Source organism: Populus trichocarpa, chromosome 7, assembly GCF_000002775.5.
Source record: "Populus trichocarpa isolate Nisqually-1 chromosome 7, P.trichocarpa_v4.1, whole genome shotgun sequence".
NCBI lineage: Eukaryota > Viridiplantae > Streptophyta > Magnoliopsida > Malpighiales > Salicaceae > Populus > Populus trichocarpa.
Window position 1 is genome coordinate 4,542,593 of NC_037291.2, and position 24,059 is coordinate 4,566,651.

The window sequence follows — 24,059 nt, forward strand, 5'->3', positions numbered from 1 at the left end:
AGTGATTGTTTTTAATTTTTAAGTTTTGATAATGTAATAGTTTTTTTCCTTCTGAATTGCAAGTTATTTTAATTTTAACTATATATCTATGTTAGTTCATAAGCATGTTATAATTAATGGATTGAGAACACTTAAATTTACTCAAATAATTTATCATGTGCAAGACATAATTCATGTTATATTTAGCACACTTTTCTAAATGTTTTCGAGTGGTAAAATTCAATTTTGTCCTTATAAATTCATCAACATTCAACTTTTATCCTTAAATTCTTAATTTTCAAATATTACCCTTCAACTTTTCAAAAAGTTTCCATGAAATGACAAACTTGTTTTTATTTGGATGTTTAGGATCGTTAAGTGTTTTTTGTGAGATATAGGCCCTGCTTGTTTTTGTATTTCAAAAGTGCTTTTGAAAAAAATTAAAAAATTTTTATTTTTTTATTTGCTTCAAATTAATATTTTTTGGTGTTTTTAGATCATTTTGATGCGCTGATATTAAAAATAATTTTTTAAAAATAAAAAAAATATTATTTTGGTACATTTCTTAGTAAAAAATAATTTGAAAAACAATCGCAACCACAATTTTTTAAGGATCCCCGGGGAGGATCCCTAAGGAAACAAATAGACTTATCCCTAAGGATCCCCGGGCATTCAGAGAAAAGTAAGAAAAATAAAAAGGAAGTCAGGAGCATGCTTTATGTTAGTAATTAAGGGGGGAATTAGAAAGTTATAAGAAGATGGGGATAATATTAGGAATTATTAAACTGGGGGGTGGGGGGCGGCTGCTTTATGAAGCACTATATATGTATGGACACCATTAATTTTACTTAAAAATGGGTCCATGCAAATTTGTATTTCCGATTTGAATCTTCCGATATCGAACGTTTTAGTACAATTACTTTAGAAGTCGATTGATCCCTTGATTAATCGTTTCATGGCCTTGCCCAAATGGGACTATTTATAAAGCGTAGTCTCTCCCTCCCTCTCCGAAAAAAGAAAAAAACACTGAAATTATATATCTTCAAAGTTTGAAGATGGCAAGGAATTTGGGGAAGGAGAATTCCAGCTCGGTTCGGGATCTTCAAGATCTAAGTATCACCGGTAAGTCAAATAATTGTGGTTATTGTTAGCAGTTTTCATTTTAGAAACCATTTAATCTTTCATAATTTCGGGACTATATTATAAGACTATATTATAAAATAATAAAATAAACATAACCATTTAATCTTTCATGATTTTGAGACTTCAGTACCTATTTAAAACCTCTTGGAGTTGAATGATATATGTTCTCATGTTTTTTTTTATATATATATTTTGGCTAAATATATAGATGCATGGTTAGATCTAGTTGGATGGATGAATATATAACAAGGAAATGTTTTAAGCATCCGAACTGTTGAATAATCTTTGATTTCTCTCACTGTTTCAACTCAAGCTAAGTTCTTTATGCCTGGGTTTCATGCAAAACCCATTTGTTGCGTTGACTAGCTCTTCAAACCCAAATAAAGTCCTTGAATTGCCTAATCCGCTTGATTCAAATAAAGTCCGGATGAAAAAGGGAGGAAGCCCGTTTGATTTTGCAACAATGGGTGGATGATGGTAAACTGATTGATATGGGATTTGTAGGGAGCGTACACTTAGAGAGGATATTAATTTGAGATTAATAAATTCAACTTGTGGTTTGTGGAGATTCAAAGAGATGATACAAAACTTGAGGGTTATTCCCAAGCTTCAATTTGAGATTTTTTTAAGGCTTTTGAAGAGAGAAATTATATTTGGAGGAGAGGAAATTTTAATTTATCTTTTGTTTGATTTTTTTATGTGAATAACTTGGTTTTTTATCCAATTTAAAATTTTATGTTAATCAAGAATGCATAATTTAATTTTTCAAAACTTGGTAGACAATACAACTTCAACCAGACTATAGAATGTTAGTATTAGTTTTTTCAATTATTTATTTCACAAAAATACAATCAAGATTAGCATATGAAAACTCATAATTAAATATCATATATCTGCACTTATCACAAATAATTAAGAATATATATATATATATATATATATATATATATATATATATATATATATATATATATATAAGAATTTGGTAGCATGACTCTTTGAAAAATGATAACACCTCATTTGCTGTCCACAATAATATATGCTGTCACAATATTATATTTCTCTCTAGTAAAACATGTTTTCAGTACTAGTATGACGTATTTGTTGTCTGACCGTTTTGATTTATATTGGTGACCTATGCTAATTATAATATCATTTTAATTGGTTTATTAGCTATTTTTTAATTACAATTCCAAGTCAAACAGATACAAAAAACAAGGTTAGTGGACCATTTTTATAGGAAAACAATTTATACAGATAACCTTAGTTAGGGATTGAATCAGGAATACAGTTGAAAAGGAAGGAAAAAAAGTTAACTGTAATAGTATTCATGTATGCCTGCCCCAATTAAAGCAGCTCATGCATACACGTTCAAACACGCAGGCTCTGATCATAAGCCTACGAAGAAAACCAGAAAGGACATCAACAGAGATTACCTTAAGAGAAAGAAGGTAAGTAGCCAGCCAAATATTACCCCTCTCTAGTACTCCATTGTGGTGATTTTCTTTATTTTTCTTTCCCTCGTACATAACTCATTTTCATTTCTGTTCCTATCTAATTTGCAGAACAAGGCGAAAAAATTGAAGGCAAAGAGGAAAAAACTTGAGAAAAGCAATTCCCACCTTGAAGGACAAGCATATCAGTTGAGAAAGGATCAGAAGGAAGCTAGAGAAGAAAATATCAAACTGATGATCGTGCAAAAGAGTCAAAGTGATTCTATGCTTGAACTAGAGAAGGTGGGATTTTCTCTTCATACACTATAAACTGATCTTTTCACAAAACTTGAGACGAGTATATATATGTCTCTTGTGCCACACCGTGAAATGCTATTACATCTTGTCTCATATGATATCCATTAATTTCGTCAGCACACTTTTTGCAGAACCTGATTGCCTTAGGTGAAAAGATTAATGCCTTGAAAGAGGAACATGCACATGAGATTCATGCCTTAAAAGAGGAACATGCACAGGAGATTCGTGCCTTGAGAGAGGAACTTGAATGGCAGATGAAGATGTGCAGCTCGCGGCACATAGACGTTGGGCAAATTGAGAACGCCAGAGAGATGGTAATGCAGCACTAAAAGCTCTCATTTCTTTATATAAAATCACTTGAGGGGATGCAGTAGTAAGTTCAAAAGAGTTGGGTCTCATCAACAGGTTTAAATTTCTGCATAGAGATGGTTATTAGAGTTTTCTTTTTACTATGGTGTTGTGTACGTAGGTTTCAAACTTGGTTATGACTTAATATAAAATAAGTTTTTAAGCCTTACACAGTACGTATAGTTGAAGTTTTAAAATTAAGATAAATTTTCAATATATTTTTAATAAAATCCTAGTATTCTCCTTTTCTTCTTATTAATCTGTCATACTATCAATATTCTAACTGTTCTATGAACAATATTGTTCACAGAACAACCCCATGGAGACACCTACCACTGCTCAGGCCACCAGCTACTTCTTCAACGCTGACCACTTCGCATCCCAAATGGCCTAACTCGGCAAGACATATGTAACAGGGGTAAACATTTTGAACTACTAAACCCTTATTTTATATTTTCGAGTGTGGATTCCCTAAGCCTCAAACTGTACTGAGAGGCATGAATAATTGCAAGATTGACACCATCTTTGTGAGACAATGTGGTATTTTATCGTATGGGCTGCGATCAGCCTATTCGATGTTCTCTTTATTATGTAATCGTATTTTAATCTGTTTGTTTTAGTAGTTGTGTTTACGGTTGTGATTAAAGTTGGGTGTATCTTAATTATGCATAAAATTCAACTATAATAACTAATTTTCTTTGTTTTTTCTAGCCTTTTTGATGAGTCCCATACAAGGTTTGATCTTTTTTTTTTTTTGAGTTTTGATCAATTGTTTTTTAAAAAAATCAATAAATTAAAGATCAAGTTTCTATTGAATTAGGCTCTAGTCAACTCAAGTTTTTGACCTATTCAGCCGAGTTTTTTTATTTTTTTATTTTTTCTTTAACTTGGACTTATTCATGCTCCAAGTCAGTTGCATTTCAAGACAATCTGTTATGTTAATCCAGATTTTATTACTATAATTTATATGGTTTTAAAGAAGAGTTTTAATATTGTTTTAATATTAGTTTGGTATATGTAAAGAAATAATTTATATGGTTTTTGTTAGTATTTGCTAATGTTATAAAAAAATATATTATAAAACAAAGTCAAAATTTAGTGGCATTTAATAAAATAGCATCTAAAAAAAAAATATTTATTTATTTTAATGAACTATAATTAGTTAGGGGATATTCTGGCTTTGGCCCATTTGCTTTCTTGGATAAGGCTTATGAGGGTTCTAGCAAATGGGCTGGCTTTAGTTTCTTTATGTTTATTCAGCACGGACCGTGGGTTGCGTGATGGATTGTTGGCTTCGATTCTCTTTGATGAATATCGGGCTATAGCTTTATTAATCTGGGCTAAATGCTTTGGGTTGTATCCTTGGGTTTAATGGGTTTGGGTCAAGTATATACAGATTCAAGGAAAAAAAAAAGAAACAGGAAAAAAAATAATAAAAATAAAAATAACATCAAATTTATATGAGTATATATTGTTCATCGTGGCCAAGTTTTTTTAAAAAAAAAATATTTTTTGCTTGCATATTTAAATTTAATAACAAGTTTATTAAGTTCATTAAGACTTTGTCCAATAAACTAGCTCATTGAGACTATATACCAAAAAAATTAAAAAAACTCATGTTTTTTTTTCAAAAAAAAATAAAAAACAATGATAAAAATTTATCAAGATTTTTTTAAGCAAAAGGGTCGAAGATTATTTTTTATACTTCTAGTACCCAAAGTCTAATTCTTATTATCCATGTAGGTTCAACCTCTATTTTCTTAAAAATATTGATAAAATTTCTTATTTTAAGGATAAATATTATTTTTATACATCTTTTTTTTTTTAAAGGGATATATATCTAGATTTAAATTCAAATATGAGATAGTATATTTTTAGCAATTTTGATGAAATCCATAGATCACTTCTCAATTTCTTGAATTTGATAACGTTGGCCCTCCGTTGTCTATTTACGTGGAGTATTCGGTAACATTCTCGTCAACCTCAATGGAAAAAACTGTAATGGTATAATCTCTCATCGTACTTGACACTTGCTCAGGAATTCCACGGAATACATAGTATGTGAACAAAAGGGAGTCAACGTTGTCAATATCTATTGGACTTGCACACATTAAGAGGGAGAGCCCACAATATTGTTGCATCCTATGATTCGGAAAGGGAGAAGAAATTATTGACGAATCTGAAATTTCATAGCCAATTATCCTAATTTCATAATTAGGATTAGCTGCAAGAAGTTGAAAAATGGGGGAGGAAGATTAATGTTTGCGTCGTTTTTGCTTCCTGTTCTTGAATCATTTCAGCCTAAATAAACCGAGCACTTGTATAAAGGACCCCCCAAATAGAATCATGCTATAGCTAAAATGTAAGTAAATATTCTCTCCTTACAATGGAGACAGAGTCCCGAGCTGCGACAGCTAAAATGTCTGCACATGAGACCACATTCCCTTTGCAATCTTCAGTAACAGCTATTATAATTTTTTCAACCAAATTCTAAGGCCTTCGAATTTGAGTGAATTGAAATTGGGAAGCGCAGTCTTCTCGCCAGTGAAGTTGTCTGTGTCATCTAGAAGTACTGATCCCTCGCAAACCTTGCAGCCAATACAGAAATTAAAATATGAGACATGTCTTCATATTTTAGTAGTGATAGTGATTTATGAATATGTTCTACTGCTTGAAATTGTGCTTATATTATATATTTTTATTATCCACCATTAATTTGATGTTGATGAACCAAGTTTTTAACAATATATCTTTACCAAAAAAACACCGGATCAAGAAAAATTTACAGGTATAAATTTTCAGGAAAACAAGCATGTTCCGGTGAAGGTGCGTTGGGCTTGGCAATGTTCCAAGCCCCGAGATGTTAGGTCTGACGCTAGCCAGACTCAGAGACGATTGGGCTTAATAGTACGCCAAGCCCCAAGACGCTGGGCTTGGTAATGTGCCAAGCCCCAGGCACATCCAAGAGAATGACCACTATCCATTGGCACGCTCAAAAGAATGACCACCTTCCCTTGGGCACGCCCAAGGGAATGACCATATCCTCCTTCGGCACGCTCAAAAGAATGATCATCCTCTATTGGGCACGCTCAAGGGAATGAGCATCCTCACTTGGTACGTCCAAAAGAATGACAACATCCTCCCTTGGGAACACCCAAAGGAATGACCATCCTTCCTTTGCATGCCCAAGGGGATGACCATCCTACCTAGAGCACGCATAAGGGGATGACCCTCCTCCATTTGGTCTAGCATATGGGAAGAACTTAGCTTTTATGGACTCAGCAACATCCGACGTATTGGATCCTAATTTTCCTACACCTTTTAGGTATATAAAAGTCCTATAGGGACCCACCATATTTCTATCAAACATTAATATAGATATAAAGGATATTTATACCTCATTAGATGCTATCAGGATAAAATTACACTCTAGACCCTCATCTTCACAAAAAAGAACAAGACTCATGAGTTATATATACACCACGAGAACTTCAACTCAAAGGTTCACAATCTTCATTCTCTAGTGCATATATATTTTCAGAGTATCTCTCTAGAACATACCTTTCAGATGTATAAAAGTCTTATAAGGACCCACCATATTTCTATTAAACATTAATATAGATATAAGGGATATTTAGACCTCATTAGATGCTATCAGGGTAAAATTACACTCTAGACCCTCATCTTCACAAAAAGACAAGACTCATGAGCTATAAAATACACCATGAGAACTTTAACTCAAAGGTTCACAATCTTTATTCTTTAATGCATATATATTTTCAGAGTATCTCTCTAGAATATTATTGTATTTTCTCTCTATAAAAAGATACTTATTTAAGCATCGAAAAGTCCTCACTTCCATCAAAAGAGATCTTTTGCAGGTAGTAGCCACAAGTCACATTGGCCTATCATGTATCAAGTATAAGCCATCAAATGTAAGATCTTTAATAAACAAAAGGATGAATACACAAGATGTCTTTGTTATGGCTAACACACTTAAACCATGTAGTTTCCATTATATTTATTGTTGTACAATAGAACTGTAATGCGTATAATAAGGAAACAAATCTGAGCATAATAAGGAAGTAAACAGATATACGAAAGTCACTCTAATAGCAGGATTATTTTGAATTGACAACAGAATGGATAGGATGAAGAATTGGTGCAGATGCTCCTGGATTTTCTGCTGAAGATTCTGATAGTCTAACACCCCCCCTCGAATAGTAGTTGGCTTAATCACGAGGGAAAAAGTTTCATGGTAGTCCACCCCACTCTTTTGATCATAGCCTTTGGCCACAAGTCTGGCTTTAGAAAGTTCAATACTGCCATCTGGTCTTCTCTTAACTTTGTATACCCATTTATTCCTAACAATGTGTATAGCAAGCGGGCAAGGACAGAGGGACCAAGTGCCATTTATCATCAAAGAATCAAATTCCCTTCCCATTGCAGCACGCCATTGTGGATCCGAAACTACCTGAGTGTAGGATGTTGGTTCAGGAGTATTTAAGACTGCAGAAAAGCCTTGTAAAGGATGTCAGGTATTATAGAACAATTTGTAATCAGGAAAAGATTTGGGGCGAGAGTGACTTGTCCTAGAACGTGTTTGAATTTGAGTGAAGGTAGGCTGGAAAATTGGATTGGGGGAGGCATTATCGGGGTCTTGCGGCAATAGTGGAGAAGAAGATATCGATGAAGTGTCAATATCTAGTTCAGTGGGATTTTCAAAATTTAAAGGGGGAGAAGGGGGAGAACAATCATTGGATGCAGGAGCTGAGGAGGAGTGGGCAGAGTTTGATGCCGCAAGATTTGAAATTTCAGTTGAGGGGAAAAAGGATTATCTTGAGAAGCCACAACTGTAGAAACGTTAGATAATAAAGTACTAGATATAACTGAACTGGCAATTATCAGAGGTTTACCTGCAACAGGAGTCGTACTTCGAGATGTGGTGTGGTTGGCTAGTTTTTGAGCTGGAAAAGACTGCTCATCGAAGATGACATGTCGTGATATGTATACCCGTTTAGTTGTTAAGTCAAGACACCGATATCCTTTTTGACAGTTAGAATAGCCTAAGAAGAGACACTTTTTACTTCGGAATACCAGTTTATGTTCATGATAAGGCCGGAGAAGTGAATAGCAAGCACATCCAAAAACACGTAAGTCCTTATAAAGTGGCTCAGTTTTATGAAGTAAAAAATAAGGCATTTTATTATCTAAGAATTTTATAGGTAATCTATTTATTAAGAATACTGAAGTGAGGAATGCATCAACCCAATATTGAGGAGATAGAATTGACTAGGCTAGAAGTGTTGGTCCTATTTCTTGGATGTGCCTATGTTTTCTCTCGGCAATCCCATTTTTGTTGAGAAGTGTGTGGGCAAGTCAACCTATGGTATATCCCTTGTATAGTCAAAAAAAAATTAAACTGGTTGGAAGTAAATTCGCCACCATTATTGGTTTGGGTTTGTTTGATTGAGGTGGAGAAAAATTTTTCAGCAATGGTTTTAAATTTAACAAAAGTTGCGAACACATCAGATTTTCAATACAAAGGATATAACCAGGAATATCTTGAATAATCATCAACAAAATAAAACATAGAAAGAACAACCACCAGTTGATTGTGCAGGGGAAACCCATACATCAGAGTGGATTAAAGCAAAAGAAACAGATAATTGACAACCAGACGCTGGGAAAGGTTGTTTCTTAGCTTTGCCAAGTTGACAAGCGGAGCAAAAATCTACTTTATTTGAAGGACCATTGACATAGAGTTTATTGGAATGAAATAAACTATCAAAAACAGAATTAGCAGGATGTCCTAGTCTAGAGTGCCAAGTGTCTGCAGTAGCTCGAACTCCTAATGTTGTCGAAAGACATGTGAGATTTTGAAAGGAAGTTTTGTACCCAGCTAGTGGATACAGCCCATTGTCAACCACACCTCGAAGTAGGATTTTGCCTGTCAGGTTCTCCTTCACAAAAAAAATCAGTAGCAGTTAATATAAAGTAACAATTATTATCTAAACAAAATTGATTGATAGAGATAAGATTGGTGGCTGCTTATGGGCAATGGAGAATGTTGTTTAGATGGAAATTGGATTTGCCAAGGTTAAATGTGGTAGAACCAGTATTTAGAATTTGCAGACCTGAACCATTTCCGACAGTCACAGTGCCGGAGTCATGATAGGAGTTCCGATGAGAGAGATTTGATGCATTTGATGTAATATAGGCATTGGCACCACTATCCACGTACCAAACTTGATGATCAAGTGTGGCATTAGCCTCAGCCACCATTGCTGCGAGATCTTGAGGAGGGAACCGACCCCTGATATGAATAATCAAAACGATGAAAACTATCAATAGCAGTATGACCGATTTTACCACAAATTTGACAAATTGGGTGGTTGGTTGAAAGTTGAGAAGGAGTTAATCTGGTCTGCTGGTGTGGTCGAGAAGCAGATGAAACTGCAGGCTGCATTTTAGTGGAAGGTAGAGGAGGGCCTTTCATTTTGCCATAAATAGGAGCCTTAGATTTGTTGGCAGCAAATGCAAAATAAGTATTATCCGTGTCGCGAGCAGAGTGATTGAAATCCAAAAGATTTTCATAACCCAATAATTCAGCTTGAAAGTCTTCAAAGGTGAAATCAATGTCACGGGATGAAAAATTAAAGGAGGTGACAAATGGTAGATGACAGGCCACTCAAAAGAAATGAGATCAAGTTTTGATCGTCCACAGGCTTACCAGCCGCTGCTAATTGATCTGCAAAATTTTTGGCATTTTCAAGACATACCTTGAGTCAATGTCTGTAGTTGGTGTTTAAGATGAGAAATGCAAGAGCGAGATTGAGAAGAAAAATGAGTTTGCAGGGCAGTCCAGACTTGCTGAGATGTTTCCATTCCATAAACAATGGAAACAAGTTTTTTGAAAAGAGATGCAAGGATCCATCCAAGGAGACAAACATCTTTCTTCTGCTAAACAACATGGGCAGAATTTAATGAACTAAAGACAAGATGTTTTGGAGGACAGGCTTCAGTTCCATCAATGAAGCCAACTAAGTCGTGTCCTCGGAGGAGATTAAGGAATTGTATTTTCCAAGCCAAGTAATTATGAGACCCATCTAGCTTAACAGAATTAGGGGTGGTATATGGTGGAAGAATAGGGGCAGGGGCGGGGGTGTCATTGGTGCTGGCCATATGGATGATGCAGAAGCGGGAGAAAGGATCGTGTAGAAAAGCATGAGCTTGTAGAATGCCAGGTTAATACCATGTAAGATCTTCAATAAACAAAAGGATGAATACACAAGATGTCTTTGTTATGGCTAACACATTTAAGCCATGTAGTTTCCATTATATTTATAGATGTACAATGGAACTGTAATGCGTATAATAAGGAAACAAATCTGAGCATAATAAGGAAGTAAACAGATATACGAAAGCCACTCTACTAGCAGGATTATTTTGAATTGATAACATAATGGATAGGATGAAGAATTGGTGAAGATGCTCCTGGATTTTCTCCTGAAGATTTTGATAGTCTAACATCAACTACCTTGGCTAGGGAGAATGGATGAGATTGCTAGGACCAATTGATTAATCGATTATCTCACCCAGGAGCCCTATTCCAAGGTTACTTAAACTTTTTGGACACAAATGTTAATTTTTAGGAACTCATATGTGAGACTTGTTTCCTTCTCTCATTTTAAGGATAAATATCATTTTTTATAAGTATTTCTTTAAAGGGACATATGTCTAGATTTAAATTCAAATACAAGTTACATATATTTTTAGTAATTTTGACAAAAATCTTTTTTAGGATTTAATGTCAACGTCTCTGACGAGTCTTCTATTTTCAGGGATTGATGTCATTTTCTGACATGTTTAAAGACCGACATCAAATTCTTCACAAAATAATTAGAAATAAAAAATAAAAATATAAACTAAAATCAATGAGAATAATTAAGGGCAATCAAAAAGATAAATTGAGAAAAAAAAAATATAATAAAAGTAACATTGTATAATAAAAGATGTTGTAAGGATAATGTCATTCTTCTCTCATATATATATATATATATATATATATATATATATAACCCCTTAAACCAATGCATTAACTAGGGGGAGAATTAATTTTTCACGATATATATATTTTTCCTCTCGATTTCACGGGTGTCCCAGCCGTCGTCCACTGAGATGCCACAATAACCGTGCCATTTTTTAAATAACAATTGTGATACGAGGGACCATCCTTGTTTTACTTGTTTCCCTTGAGCACGATGGCGTGTTACTAGTGATTTTGGATATTTGCTTTCTTTAAGGAGTCTCAAGCAATTAAATACTGAACTTCCTTTGACAAAGCAATCATGGAAATGTAAGCGAAGTAATGACCCTCGGACACAATATGTTTAATCTTAGGGCAGTGTAAGTATAGGTAGTCAAGGAGCAAAGCGACATGTGAAGGGGTCAAAATAGTAGCAGCTGCTGAAAAATACAATAAGAAGGATCGAAGAGCAGCCATAGATATTAAGCTCAGAAACTTTCAGTGAAATTGTAGTACTAGTGCACAACTAGCAGTAAGGTGTGTGTGCTTTTGTAGTCAGACACAAGAGTTTGCATTAATTGTAGTATTGATGGACAAAAAGGATAGACTAACACCGCAGGAAATGGGGGTTAATCACGCATTTCGATACAGTTCCAACACAGACATAACGAATTAGAGATTGAGAACATCTGAAACTAAAAGGAGAGAATAGAAAAGAATCGTAGTATAAATAGCTTGACTAGACTGATCAATTTGATTGATATTTTGAGTCATAAAAGCAGATAAAGCTCTATTCTCCAATTCAATTCCCTTCTCATTTACAAATGGATCTTGCAATCAAATTCCATTATCTTCATCCATTTCAGAAATTCTTCAATTCAGTTTTTGCAGCAAGTAATGATAAAAGAAAGAATAAGCACATATATTCTTTATTTTGCAGCTAGTTACAGATTTTGTGTGTATGAAAAGTGTGTGCGGCGGTAAGTATGTTTTCCAAATGATTTGAGTAGACCTTTTTCTGCATTGCCATAGTTTGCAAATAACACTCGCAATTTGATTCCCATGACATTACATGAAAACATAACAAATTTCAATCTTTTTGTCCCTCTTATATAGGTGCTGCTGTAGCTGCTATTACCACTACATATGTTTGAAGAAAACAGTAGGGTAAAAAATTCAGTAGGTCATGAGAGGTGACCCGCTGCAATGGACATCTGTTGCATCAGAAAGCCTTTGCCTCGGTGACAATGTTGAGATGCCTACAGCATCAACATCAAGATTCACAATGTTCTTTCTCTTCTGAGGATCTGAATTCTCCTTTTCGTCTGTTGATTTCTCAGCAATGGGACCCAAGTGCTCTGCTTCCTTCTGGTGAAGCGACACCATGGCTTGAGCTTCTGCTAATACTGATGCATCATCGTCAGTAGAATAAAGGATTCTCTTCATTGCTGCAACAACCTGTGGAAAAAACAAGGGATCACAGATTACAACTTTGAGAGAATAGTTAAATTACTCAGTTAAACAACGCAAATCTGATAGTCATAGAAGTAGTACTGGTAGGTTTTCAATCCCAGGGCTCTGGCACAAAATCTCGATATCTCTCAGCTTTGCAAAATAGAAGTCCCTCTCCTTCTCAAGGCTATCCACTGACAACTTCAACTCGGTGACCTGCAAATCAATTTGTATCATTAGATTCTACATGTTATGAAAGTCCCGTTCCTTAAAATAATATAATACCTCTGCATCATATGCAGGCACTGGACAAGGAGGTTTAGAAGCCTTCACAGATTGATTTGAAGAGTGTGCCGAGGACACATCGTTCCTTCGAGTATTGTGAGAAGACTGAACTTTGGGAGCAGTTGTAGAGCCCTTGCTTGAAGCTTGAGACTGTAGACATTTCTTGCTTGTTTCTTTTCCTCCCTTGCAAGCCTCTCTCCTTTCCATTGGATTGTAACTAACCACAAAAGCAGTAAGTAAATCATCAATTCATCATGATTATACTCGGACTCTATTCACAAAGATCATTGTTCGTATACCATCAGAAATCAATTCAAAGTAATACGAAATTTGCAATTATCAAACCGAAAAAGGATACTAAAAACTCTCAAAAATATATATATATATATATATATATTTTTAGAATGTCAAAGGCAATTTCATTAACAGGACAGTCTCTTATAGAATATAGATAGATCATCATATGTTAGTCTATATCTGATACGTGTACAACTTATAAGCTATAGAGGTCTTCGTATAAATCACGACCACTGTATTAGGTAGCTTCGTATCAGTAGTGAGCACCAATCCCTTCCGTGTACATCCAACTACTAATACAAACCCGTGACTCTCAACACTGTGAGAACAAACACTTCAAACCTTGTACAGGTGTCCTATTATTTATGATCTAGAAAAAGAAATCACACAGCATTTATGCAACTTTGTATCTACGAAAAGAAAAGAAGTAAAATCTTCAAAGTATTGCCTAAAACTGGTTGCAAACTTTTGCTCTATAACTGAAGATTTGCACATTACAAAGGTTAGAAGAAGAGATGGACAAAATTTTATCATGTAAAAACAGTACATATAATTTTAGACAAACAGGTTGAAACTGGAGAAAATATGTCAAACTTTTCACTCTGTTGTAAAAAAATAGATTAAAAAAAATTGCAATTCATCAATTCCTGTTTTTAAGTATCGTTTCCAAAAAAGGGCCCTTATTTTATTTAAATTAAATCACTTTTAAGCCATTCTAATTCCCATTACTCAAAAAGCAAAGAGACTCCACAATTTCAAGAGATTTTACTCCAAATTGTCAGAAAAAAAATGTAATACCCGAGTAATATTTTCGAATTTACTGATTCGATAAACCCTCACACCACATCCAAAAATTAATTCGGCAAATACAATAACAAATCATATAACACAGAAATTGCGCATGAATTCCAAAAAACTCATCATCACATCCAGCAATTCAAGTTCCAAGTATTTTGCAAACAATTGACCACAATCACACAACAACAATTCCCCCAATTTATTTACTCCAATCAAAGCAAACCCTAACAAAACAATAAACTGTGAAATTACTTGACAAGTCCTCCATTGACAGAATCACAATAACGCTTCATCCACTGCATAAACTCCAGGTTATCGAGCGGCCTGCCTTTCACCAGCTTACTCACCTCTATATGCTAAAGAAAAAATTCCAAGAAAAAAAATCAAAATCAAACTAACGAAACATTCAAGAGATCTGAAAAGTAAAATTGCATCCACAAACCTTAGTGATCTTAAGCTTGTTAAACACATCTTGCAGAACCTTATAATTTTGAATCATTTCGTACTCATTTTTGGCGTCGAAATTGACCTTGTGCATTGGCACCATTCCTGGATGAACCGAATCCATTAACTGACAATGCACCGCACCAGAGCATGCCTTCATGATTAGAGAAAATCAAAACAAAAAAAATCACCGATTAGAACAAATTAGGGCAAAATTAGAGAGAAAGAAGAGAATCAGCAACGAAATTACTTCTTCGACTTTGGAGAGATTGAGCTGAAGAGTGGAGTTAATCCAAGAGAGAATCTCAGATCTGCCGACGAAATAAGCCGAATCCATCATGCCGATATTAGTTGCCATCTCTCTCTCTCTCTCTCTCTCGATCGATTTTTGAGCCTCTGTGCGTGTTTTGTGTGTGGATAGAGTGAGAACAAGAGAGAGAGTTTAAAAAGAGAGGAGAGCGGGCTCCTTTTGGAATTCAAAATGGCTAAAGTCTCTGACATGGAACTATCTAACCGTTGCGGTCTGAACCGAGGTTTGTGGGTGGGTCTTTTTTGGATCCGGGTGAGTTGTATGGGCTTAGGTTTTGAAGGGAGACCAAATCATTGTGGGCTTTGAACAATGCACTTTGGTAACCATTCTCTCTCTCTCTCTCTCTCTCTCTCTCTCTCAGTTTTAATTTTACGAGGTATATTGAATATTTTTTATTAAGAATGTAAAACTAATAAAATTAAATTGTATCCATGCTATATCAGTCCTTATTAAAGCTTCTTAAATTATTTAGAAGTATATGATAATACAATAGTTCAATTATATATGTTGCTTATATTCTTATTATTTTTTAAAATAAATCCTTTACCAATAAAATAATAAAATCATATAATATAAATTTTTAATATTTTTTTAAAATTGAATATGTATAGAGAATTTAGAATATATTATATGCACATATTCATGATTTATGTTTTTTTTCTATCATAATAATTTTTTATTATTTATTTTAACCAATAACAATTGATGAGTAAGCATGTGTTTTAATTAAATAAGTATAATATAAAAAGTGTTTTGAATCTATAAGGAAATAATTTATATTTTTAATATTTTAATATACAACCTTAAATTTGGATTATTAAAAAACATCCATGAGTATTTTATTTGTTATTGTTTCCATTTAAATACAAGAGGAATTATATGAATAAAAATAATTATATCAATTAGCATAATATTTTTAATGAGATCACCAAATGAAGAATACTAATTTTTAGTTGAATATTTTTCAATTTCATCATTCAATATTGACTTAATTAAGGAATAATTTGTTCTAGTTTACGTTCTATGAGATTATCCTGATTTTATGACTTGAATCATGGGATTGGCTGGTTAACTTGGGTGGTTTTATGTGTCATTATTTTAATTGATTTTTTTTAATTTTATATTCAATATTTGATTAATTAAGAATTAAATTTTATAATTTGTTTTAATTTAATTTCTATAAGGTTATATTGGTCTCATGATCAATGTTTGATTGGTTAACCCAGGTTGACTTTGCTTATTTTTTAGTTGATTTTTTTTAATTTTATCATTCAACATTGAGTTAATTGATAATTGAGTTTAATAAAAAAAAAATTCTATTGAATTATCATCGTCTCATAAAATGGGTAATGGAGTTGGTAGGTTAATCTAAGTTGATTCGAGTCGATGTAATATATTGCTGTTTTAATATATATATATATAACATATTGTCTTGATTTTTTTAATCAAATTATATTTTTATCAATTATTTATATTGTTTTTAAACTTGTTAATTTGAGCAACTCAGACGAGCAGCCTTTGACTAGTATATTTCTAATTGAAATTTAAGCTTTAAAATCAACAAAGGTAGTATAAATCTTCAAACATTTTATAAATTCAATGTAATTTTAACCATTAAGCGTTTGAATTCAATAAATATTAAATTTGAAACAATGTGTTAGAAAGTAATTAAAACTGTTAATATATAGTTTAATAAAGCGTGGCAAGATACTAGTACGTGAAAAGAAATGTATATCCTGCAACAAGGAATTTTTTAATATTTAAAAAAACTAATAGGACATTTTGATTTTTTTCTCCAAGCATTAGTAAATTTTAATAAAGGGTATAAAGTTTTAGGGGAATTAGTTCAACATGTTTTTATATTTTAGGTTTAGTCTTCAATATGTAACTATAAATTTAAATACTTCCCAGTAGATATTTCTATGCAAATTGACAAAATATTCTCATTTGAGAAATTCAAACCCTTACCTAATTTATTTAAAAAAAATGAAGAAAAAAAGAATTATAACATGATATTAAAATTCATTTTTTTCATGGTTATTTTTTTAAAATGAATTAGGTTACATTTGAATTTCTTGTACGAGGAAATTTTTGTTAGTTGTTAATTAGTTTGTATGAGAATTTTTGTTAGTTTAAGAAATTAAACCTAAAATTTTATTTCAATATTTCTTATTACATTTTTTTTTATTGTTTTTATTTAAACCAATTAAGAGTTTATTTTGTAAGTTTTAATTTTATGAGGTATATTGAATATGTTTTATTAATAAGTAAAACTAAAAAAATTAAATTGTTTCCATTCTAGAGCACTCCTTGTTAAAATCTCTTGAGTTATTTAAAAGTTTATGATAACACAAAAGTTAAATTATGTGTCATCTATTTTCTTATTATTATTTTTATTTATCCTTTACTAATAAAATAATAAAAATCATATAATACAACTTGGAAATGTTTCTTCGAATTAAATATGGATCAAGAATGTAGAATTATATTATATACACATATCCATGATTTATTCTTTAGTTTTCGCTATCCTAATAATTTTTTTTTTAATTCAGCATGTGCCAAATAGTGGCATACACGTCGTCTTCTTGGGCTAAACACGTCAAGGCGGTGTTTGGTGGCTAGCCCCTCGTGCGCTACCCGAATAGCACGAAGGTTGCCCACATGCTAGCGCGTGCAGGTTTTTTTAATATAATTATATTCAATAAATACGATTTACAAAATTATCCCTTGATACCTTTGAAATATATAATAAAAACAAAGTCAAATGATAAAGAAGCTCTTAGGTGAGAATTTAAGTAGTTTTATCTTTAAGAATATTAAAATAATTATACTATTCTATAAAAAATAAAAATATAAAAAATACTCTGCTAGCAGGCATTGGATTATTTTACTAAGGATTGAATTTGACCATGCATTTAAAACTAAAATTACCAACACAAACTATACATTTATCAAAAAATATTTATGTCATCGGAAAAAGATAACGATGTCCCGACGACCAAGTTAAAGGATTTAATTGCTAAAAGCCAAAATAATAATTAAACTATTATAATTTTATGTGTTGGATACCGTAATTTTACTAGCAGACTTAGTTTTTTTTTTGTTTTTTTTTAAATGAAGACAAGATTACCGAGAAAAGTTACCATGCATCGATCCATTCCCAAGACCCAGAGATTAAAAAATGTTGTAGACTGAGTCAAAAAATGTGAAAACTAGCTTCACACATATAGATCTACGAATTAATAATATATCATCTCACCCAAAGACAACTCAAAACCTTGAGACAAACAAACGTCCTATAAGTCAACGATAGATACATCTCTTTACAATGTGCTCCGTTTTTTATTATTAATCATCATTGACCATAAGGATATGATGCAGAAGAAGAGGGGAATTTTTCAATCACTTGTAAGGCTTCTTTCATCGTCGGCCTCTTCTGCGGCAGAGGAGAAGCACAGCTATACCCTAGCTTGAAGCAAGCCAACAAGGCATCCTCTTTACCCTCCACGTCTGCTCGTATCGCCACATCAGCCATCCTCAAAGCCCGGTTCTTGTCTTCAACTACTAGCCCATTACTTCCCTGGCCCAACTCATCAACAACCACAGCCTTCCCTGTCAGCAGCTCAAGCAAGATCACCCCGAAGGAGTACACGTCCCACTTCGGACTGGGCTTGAGGCTCCGGAGCGACTCCGGAGCATGATAAGGCGATAGACCTCCGATCGAGCTTGGACTCGGGCTTGGGCTAGGACCTGTTCCGAAATCTTGAAAGCTATCGCGCGATGCAGTCGACCTCTTGCTCCCAAAATTTCGAGCCGATTCTCCAGCTTTAGAGCTTGTATCGCCGGTCACAAGCCTTTCGAGCCCAAAGTCTCCGATCCGAGGCTCCATGTCAGAACCCAAGAGTATATTACTAGGCTTCAGATTTCCATGCACATGCTTCTTATCGTGGAGAAATGACAGCCCACGGGCCATTCCTTTAGCAATCCTTAGCCGGGATTCCCATGGTAGATGACATGGTGACGAGCCTGCTTTCCCTGTAACATAAAAAAGTGGTCAACAATTAGAACATTGGAGCATCTTACACATGGCAAGTTGGCAAAGGAGAAAGTGTGTGGAAAAAAGTAACAAGTGGTCATTTTCAACGGGGGAAAGTTATTCACTGGGATTACAGGTAACGTATATCGTCGTACATCACCACGTATCGACGAATACTGTGGGGCTAACGATAGCAAATATGAGCACCCTCAGCCAGTTTCATAGTTGACTTCCACTGATTGCATTAAAAACAAAGGTTACGTTGCACCTACTCCACCGTCAAACCTTTCGGTCCATTGCTCGCCTTTGCAGACTTCATGTCAATCAGAATGGGGCACTCATGCAATGCAATGAATGAGCAAATTGGAGATGATGATTTTCCAATAAATATTATGGAAAGAATTACTTAGAATGTAAAAAAGACTACTTTAAACCGCCGTCTAGACGCAATAAGTTTTAACCTGTTGATTGAAATAAAGAATGGCTTAGATCTAATTTTGATTTGGGATTAGAGGACTTACTGTAACGAGCATTGGCAAGGCAACCATTGGGGACGAAATCGTAGATAATGAGCTTCTCATCAACGCCCCAGTAGAATCCACGAATTCGAACAAGATTTGGATGAACCAACTTGGCTATGGCACGGACTTGGGTCTCGAAATCTCTGAACCTCTCTACATGGTTTTCACCGATTCTTCGAACTGCGAATGAGGTCCCATCTTCAAGAACTGCCTTGTACATTATACTAGAACCAGTAGCACCTAATATGTAAGCTGATGCTTTAAGTAGAGTTTCAATCTCAAGCTCTTTCTCACCATCTACAGTCACCAATGTCCCTTCTCTGTTTTGCTCATGATAGCCTGTCTTCCTTTGACTTTGATCGAGAATGTCTGCTTCGTTGCCAGTGCTTGTAGACTCAGAATCCTCTTCATTTTCTCCTCTTTTGCGTAAACATGCCCATCTTGTGAACCCTCTTGACTCTGAAGATGAAGGTGACCAACTATCCTTTGCAGTGGTGGCTTCCTTCTCGATATTTGCTTCAACGTTCCGTCTTTTCTTTAAATAGTGGTATACGTAGAAGAAAACCATACCAAGAATAGCAACTCCGGCAACGTCACCAATTACGATCCCTATAATGGTTCCTGGCCTAAGCCCACCTTCATCTTGTCCAGACCCTGTTGCTGTATCACCTGGAGGAGTAGTTGCAGGACTGGAGCCTATAATTTTTGGAATTGCAGCAATTGCAGAAGGTGATGCAGGTGCAGATATATTTGGAAGTGTAGTTACTGAAGAAGGAATTGCACACGGAGTTCTTGTTGGCTGGCCGCAAAGATCAGGATTTCCGGCTAAAGCACTGGTTTGTTGATTTAAGAAAAGACTAGATTCCGGGATTTCTCCTGTCAGATTGTTGAATGACAGATCAATGGTAGTGTTAGATGGGATTTCATTAGCAAACTCTTGTGGAATTGGACCAGAAAGCTTGTTGTAAGAGATGTTCAAGTAGCGAAGATTGTTACCACCAAAATCACGAGGTAGAGACCCATTGAGAAGATTTGAAGAGAGATCTAAAACCTGAACGGTTTGAAATCCACTAGGAAGATTACCAGTGAAATTATTGTTCTTTAAAGAAACAAAAGTTAGATTATGGAGAGCAGTGAGGTTGGCAGGTAAAGTCCCCGCTAAGTCATTGTCAGAGAGGTTAAGAAGTTCAAGATTCTGTAACCGTCCTATGGTCTCTGGTAAGTAACCGGAGATCATATTACTGGACAGATCAAGAAACCGGAGTTGGGTTGCATTGAGAAGTGAAAAAGGCAAGGACCCGTTAAGAGAATTGTTGGATAGATCAAGGTTTTGGAGGTGTTGAATCACGCCAAGATTGGCTGGAATTGAACCAAGAAGCTGACAATTTGAGAGAGATAAGCCGGTGACACGAGAGTAAGTATTGTCTGTTCCAGAAGATCCACAGGTAACTCCATTCCATGAACATGGAGTCTGGTCACGGTTGTTCCAGCTTTGAAGCACAGAGAGAGGGTCGCTAAGGATAGAGTACTTGAAAGAAAGCAAGAGAACACCATCTGTGCTGAGCCCAAAAGATTGAACTCCAAGAAGTAAGAGTCCAAGTGCAAGAATTCTCCACCGTAAATGGAGCTGAACACTTTCGAAGCTCATGATTTCTCACAATGATCCCACATCTCTCCTATAGAGAGAGAGAGAGAGAGAGAGAGAGAGAGAGAGAGAGGGAGGGAGGGAGGGAGGTGGAGGTGAGATTTATGAAGCCATGTGATAGAAGTAGTTAAAGAAATAAATAAAGAAATGTAGCAGTGGATACAGAGATGCACAGCCCACCAAACGAAAATTTTCTTTGATGCAAAAATGCGTTGTGTGCAGTTCTGCGGATATATTAATTAAGGTTTAGTAGAGATGAATGAATAATTGCTACCACCATTTGTCCGGTCTTTCTCTCTTCTCAGTTCACATTTAAGAACCAAGAAATGGGCGACAAGAATAGCATCTTTGCTACAAGACATCCAGATGGAGTTATAAGGTTGCAGTACTGTTCAGTGTTGCATTGACATTACAAATCCATGTTTTTTGTCGAGGCCATTACTATATTATACTGTTTTTTGGTACCATGTTAGTGTGGACTTGCCAGTGACCCATGTTAATTTTCCTGAGCTAGATTTCAAATTGGCACAACTTCATGTTATGGCTTCACAAGACAGCTTCCACTTCACTTATTTTGTTCTTACCTATTTGTTTCTTCTGGGTTTTTAGGGCCATTACAGCAAGAACACGTATGAACATGTGATGTCAAACTCAAGCTTGGCTAATTGCTGGAAAAAAACAGCAATGCCAAGCAATTGCATGCATTGTTGTTTGGGTGGTCCAAAATTCCTAGTATTAGCTCCTCATAACACTCTCATTATTGAATCTCTGAAAGCTTTTAGTCTTCATTCATGGCTCCATCGTTTTGAGATTTGACTAGCATCTATATGAATTCCTCCCCTTCCTGGTATCTATTCTGCAATGCAATGCTGCTTGAAGATAGCAGAGAGTTAAGGTGAACCCACAAAGTGGGATTTTCTAACATAGAACCTTAATTATTTTCATGGCCCATCACTAGATAAGCCTCACTTAAATTAATCGTACATATTTGTAATGTAGATCAAAATTTTCAGATTTTTATTATTTTCACGGGCCAGCAATAACCAAATCATTCCAAAATAGTACATGTTGTTAGTTGGACTGATGATGACGGGACTAATTGCCATCGAAGATTCTTGCTTATTTACTTTCCCATCATTTCAATTTTCAAGTGTAAATTTCCCCTTCACGACATTCTTTCACTTTCCTGTTTTTTTTTAAGCTATTTTTTAAATAAAAAATATTAAATTAATGTTATTTTAGATATTTTTAATGTGTTAATATAAAAATAAAATTTTAAAAAATCTAATCTTAATTTTTTTAATTAAAAAAATACTTTTATATAATTAATATACACGGGTAATTTTTTTTGAAGCTGTTTAAAGTGCAAAAAAAAAAAAAAAAAAAAAAACAATTGATGTTCCATGCATGGGCGGATGAATCTAAAATTGGGTTTTAGCCCTCCTAATCTGCAATTATTTTGGACGACATAATTATTGCAAATCGATTCATTTAAGCAAACCTACAGACCAGAGACTTGAACACCAACAAAAAACTGCAGTGCCTGTTCTTCTGTGCATTATCTAGAATCCAGAACCCTCCAAGACTCTACTTGGATCAAAATCAAAACGCAACTAAAGCTTTCATTCATCTGATTACAAGTCAGAATCCAAGTAGTCTTCTTTTTTGACGGTGAACAAGTAGGAGGAGGTCCATCTTAGCTCCTCTTTTGGAGCCTTTGCATGAAATTCCAATGCATTCTGTAGATTGCTGTAGATTTGCCTTTGGCTTTATTCACAACAATTAATTCTTGAGTGACTTAACATTTGGCTTCTTGTGTCTTGTATTCGTCGTAGCTTCCTGTTGTTTCTCTTTGTACTTGTGGTGCAGGAAAAAAGAAGGAGAAATGGAAAGAGTCCATTGCCCAGAGTGATTTTTCAGAGCTGCACCATTCTGTAGTCTAGCGGGTCTACAATTGGACATACATGGGAGTTCGTCATCCCATCTATCATCACCCTTCTTTTCTTTTCCCTCATCATTTTAGGTTTGAAAATGGTTATATTTCTTTTGTTTTTCTAACTCTTTTAAAATAGTTTATGGAAGCTTTGCTAATCTCGTTGAATTGTAGGCGATTAGCGAAGCTGTTGAACCTCCTATAATAATATCACACCTTCTTCCTGGTATCTCTATTACAATAATGAAACCTCCTTCTCATCTTGGTTTAATAAAATCCCCTCTTCCACCATTGAAAGCGAAGAAGAATCTTTAAAGCGTTAGCCTTTTATTTATTTATTTTTTCAATGTCAAAAGCTGGTAACAGCAACTAGAAGAAAGGTTTTTGGATTTTAAAAGTGTCTTTAATTTTTTTATATTTTAATGTATTTTTTTAATAAAAAAACACTAAAAACAACCTTATCACATCCTGAACATCTTGAATATTACATGATGATTGCTGAAGATGACCCAGAGAAGGAAACTCTCTGGAAGGATAAACTTGGATCACCAAAGCTACCCACCAGGGTTTTGACACAGCATAGTTAAATATCTGAGAGAGAAAGGAAAAGGGTGTGAATTGCCATTCATGTGTGATGATTCTACCCGTCATTTATGAGACGATAAAACCTACATGTAATTAATGAGCATTTCACCTAAGAAAAAACCCAGATTTTAAACACCAATGAGCCATGAACATCAATATCGCCGTGATAATTGACAAAACATGTTCTAGCAAAGCAATTTGGATGTGACTTCCCTTTCATTTCACATTAAAGATACGAAAACACAACCCCCATGCCGCGATGGGAAAAAACAAAGCTTCACATGTCTGCTAAGGTAAAATTAGGCCAGGATTGTGGGAGGAGAAAAAAGAGTCCGTGTACCATATATGCGCAGTCAATATCTCCATTTTTGGGCTTGCTTGAAGTGAACAGCTTCTTCGATTCTCTGACCCAGAACAATGGATCATGCCTCCCCTTCTCTTCTTGGGCAAGCAACACTAGCCAGTCAACTAGCACAAGAATTTGCCTAGTTTACCTTCAA

The 24,059-nt window shown here is 34.6% G+C and overlaps 3 protein-coding genes across 3 annotated transcripts; 1 reads left to right on the top strand and 2 right to left on the bottom strand.

The window, feature by feature from the left end:
- Window positions 1–780: 780 nt before the first annotated feature.
- Window positions 781–3,867, top strand: LOC7483091 (uncharacterized). The gene is made up of 5 exons (XM_002310667.4): window positions 781–1,101; window positions 2,506–2,573; window positions 2,688–2,858; window positions 3,005–3,187; window positions 3,532–3,867. The coding sequence occupies exons 1-5, from the start codon at window positions 1,035–1,037 to the stop codon at window positions 3,613–3,615; spliced, it is 573 nt and encodes a 190-aa protein (XP_002310703.4). The 5' UTR covers window positions 781–1,034; the 3' UTR covers window positions 3,616–3,867.
- Window positions 3,868–12,239: 8,372 nt separating this feature from the next.
- LOC7483089 (microtubule-associated protein RP/EB family member 1C) lies at window positions 12,240–15,006 on the bottom strand. The gene is made up of 6 exons (XM_024604981.2): window positions 14,777–15,006; window positions 14,525–14,680; window positions 14,335–14,438; window positions 12,988–13,204; window positions 12,805–12,918; window positions 12,240–12,708 (listed from the first exon to the last, which is right to left on the bottom strand). Exons 1-6 carry the CDS (start codon window positions 14,882–14,884, stop codon window positions 12,427–12,429), a joined length of 981 nt encoding a protein of 326 aa, XP_024460749.2. The 5' UTR covers window positions 14,885–15,006; the 3' UTR covers window positions 12,240–12,426.
- A 3,007-nt stretch (window positions 15,007–18,013) lies between these two features.
- On the bottom strand, window positions 18,014–21,398 carry LOC7462588 (probable LRR receptor-like serine/threonine-protein kinase At4g37250). Its single transcript, XM_006380625.3, has 2 exons — window positions 19,397–21,398; window positions 18,014–18,874 (listed from the first exon to the last, which is right to left on the bottom strand). The coding sequence occupies exons 1-2, from the start codon at window positions 21,042–21,044 to the stop codon at window positions 18,195–18,197; spliced, it is 2,328 nt and encodes a 775-aa protein (XP_006380687.3). The 5' UTR covers window positions 21,045–21,398; the 3' UTR covers window positions 18,014–18,194.
- Window positions 21,399–24,059: the final 2,661 nt, after the last annotated feature.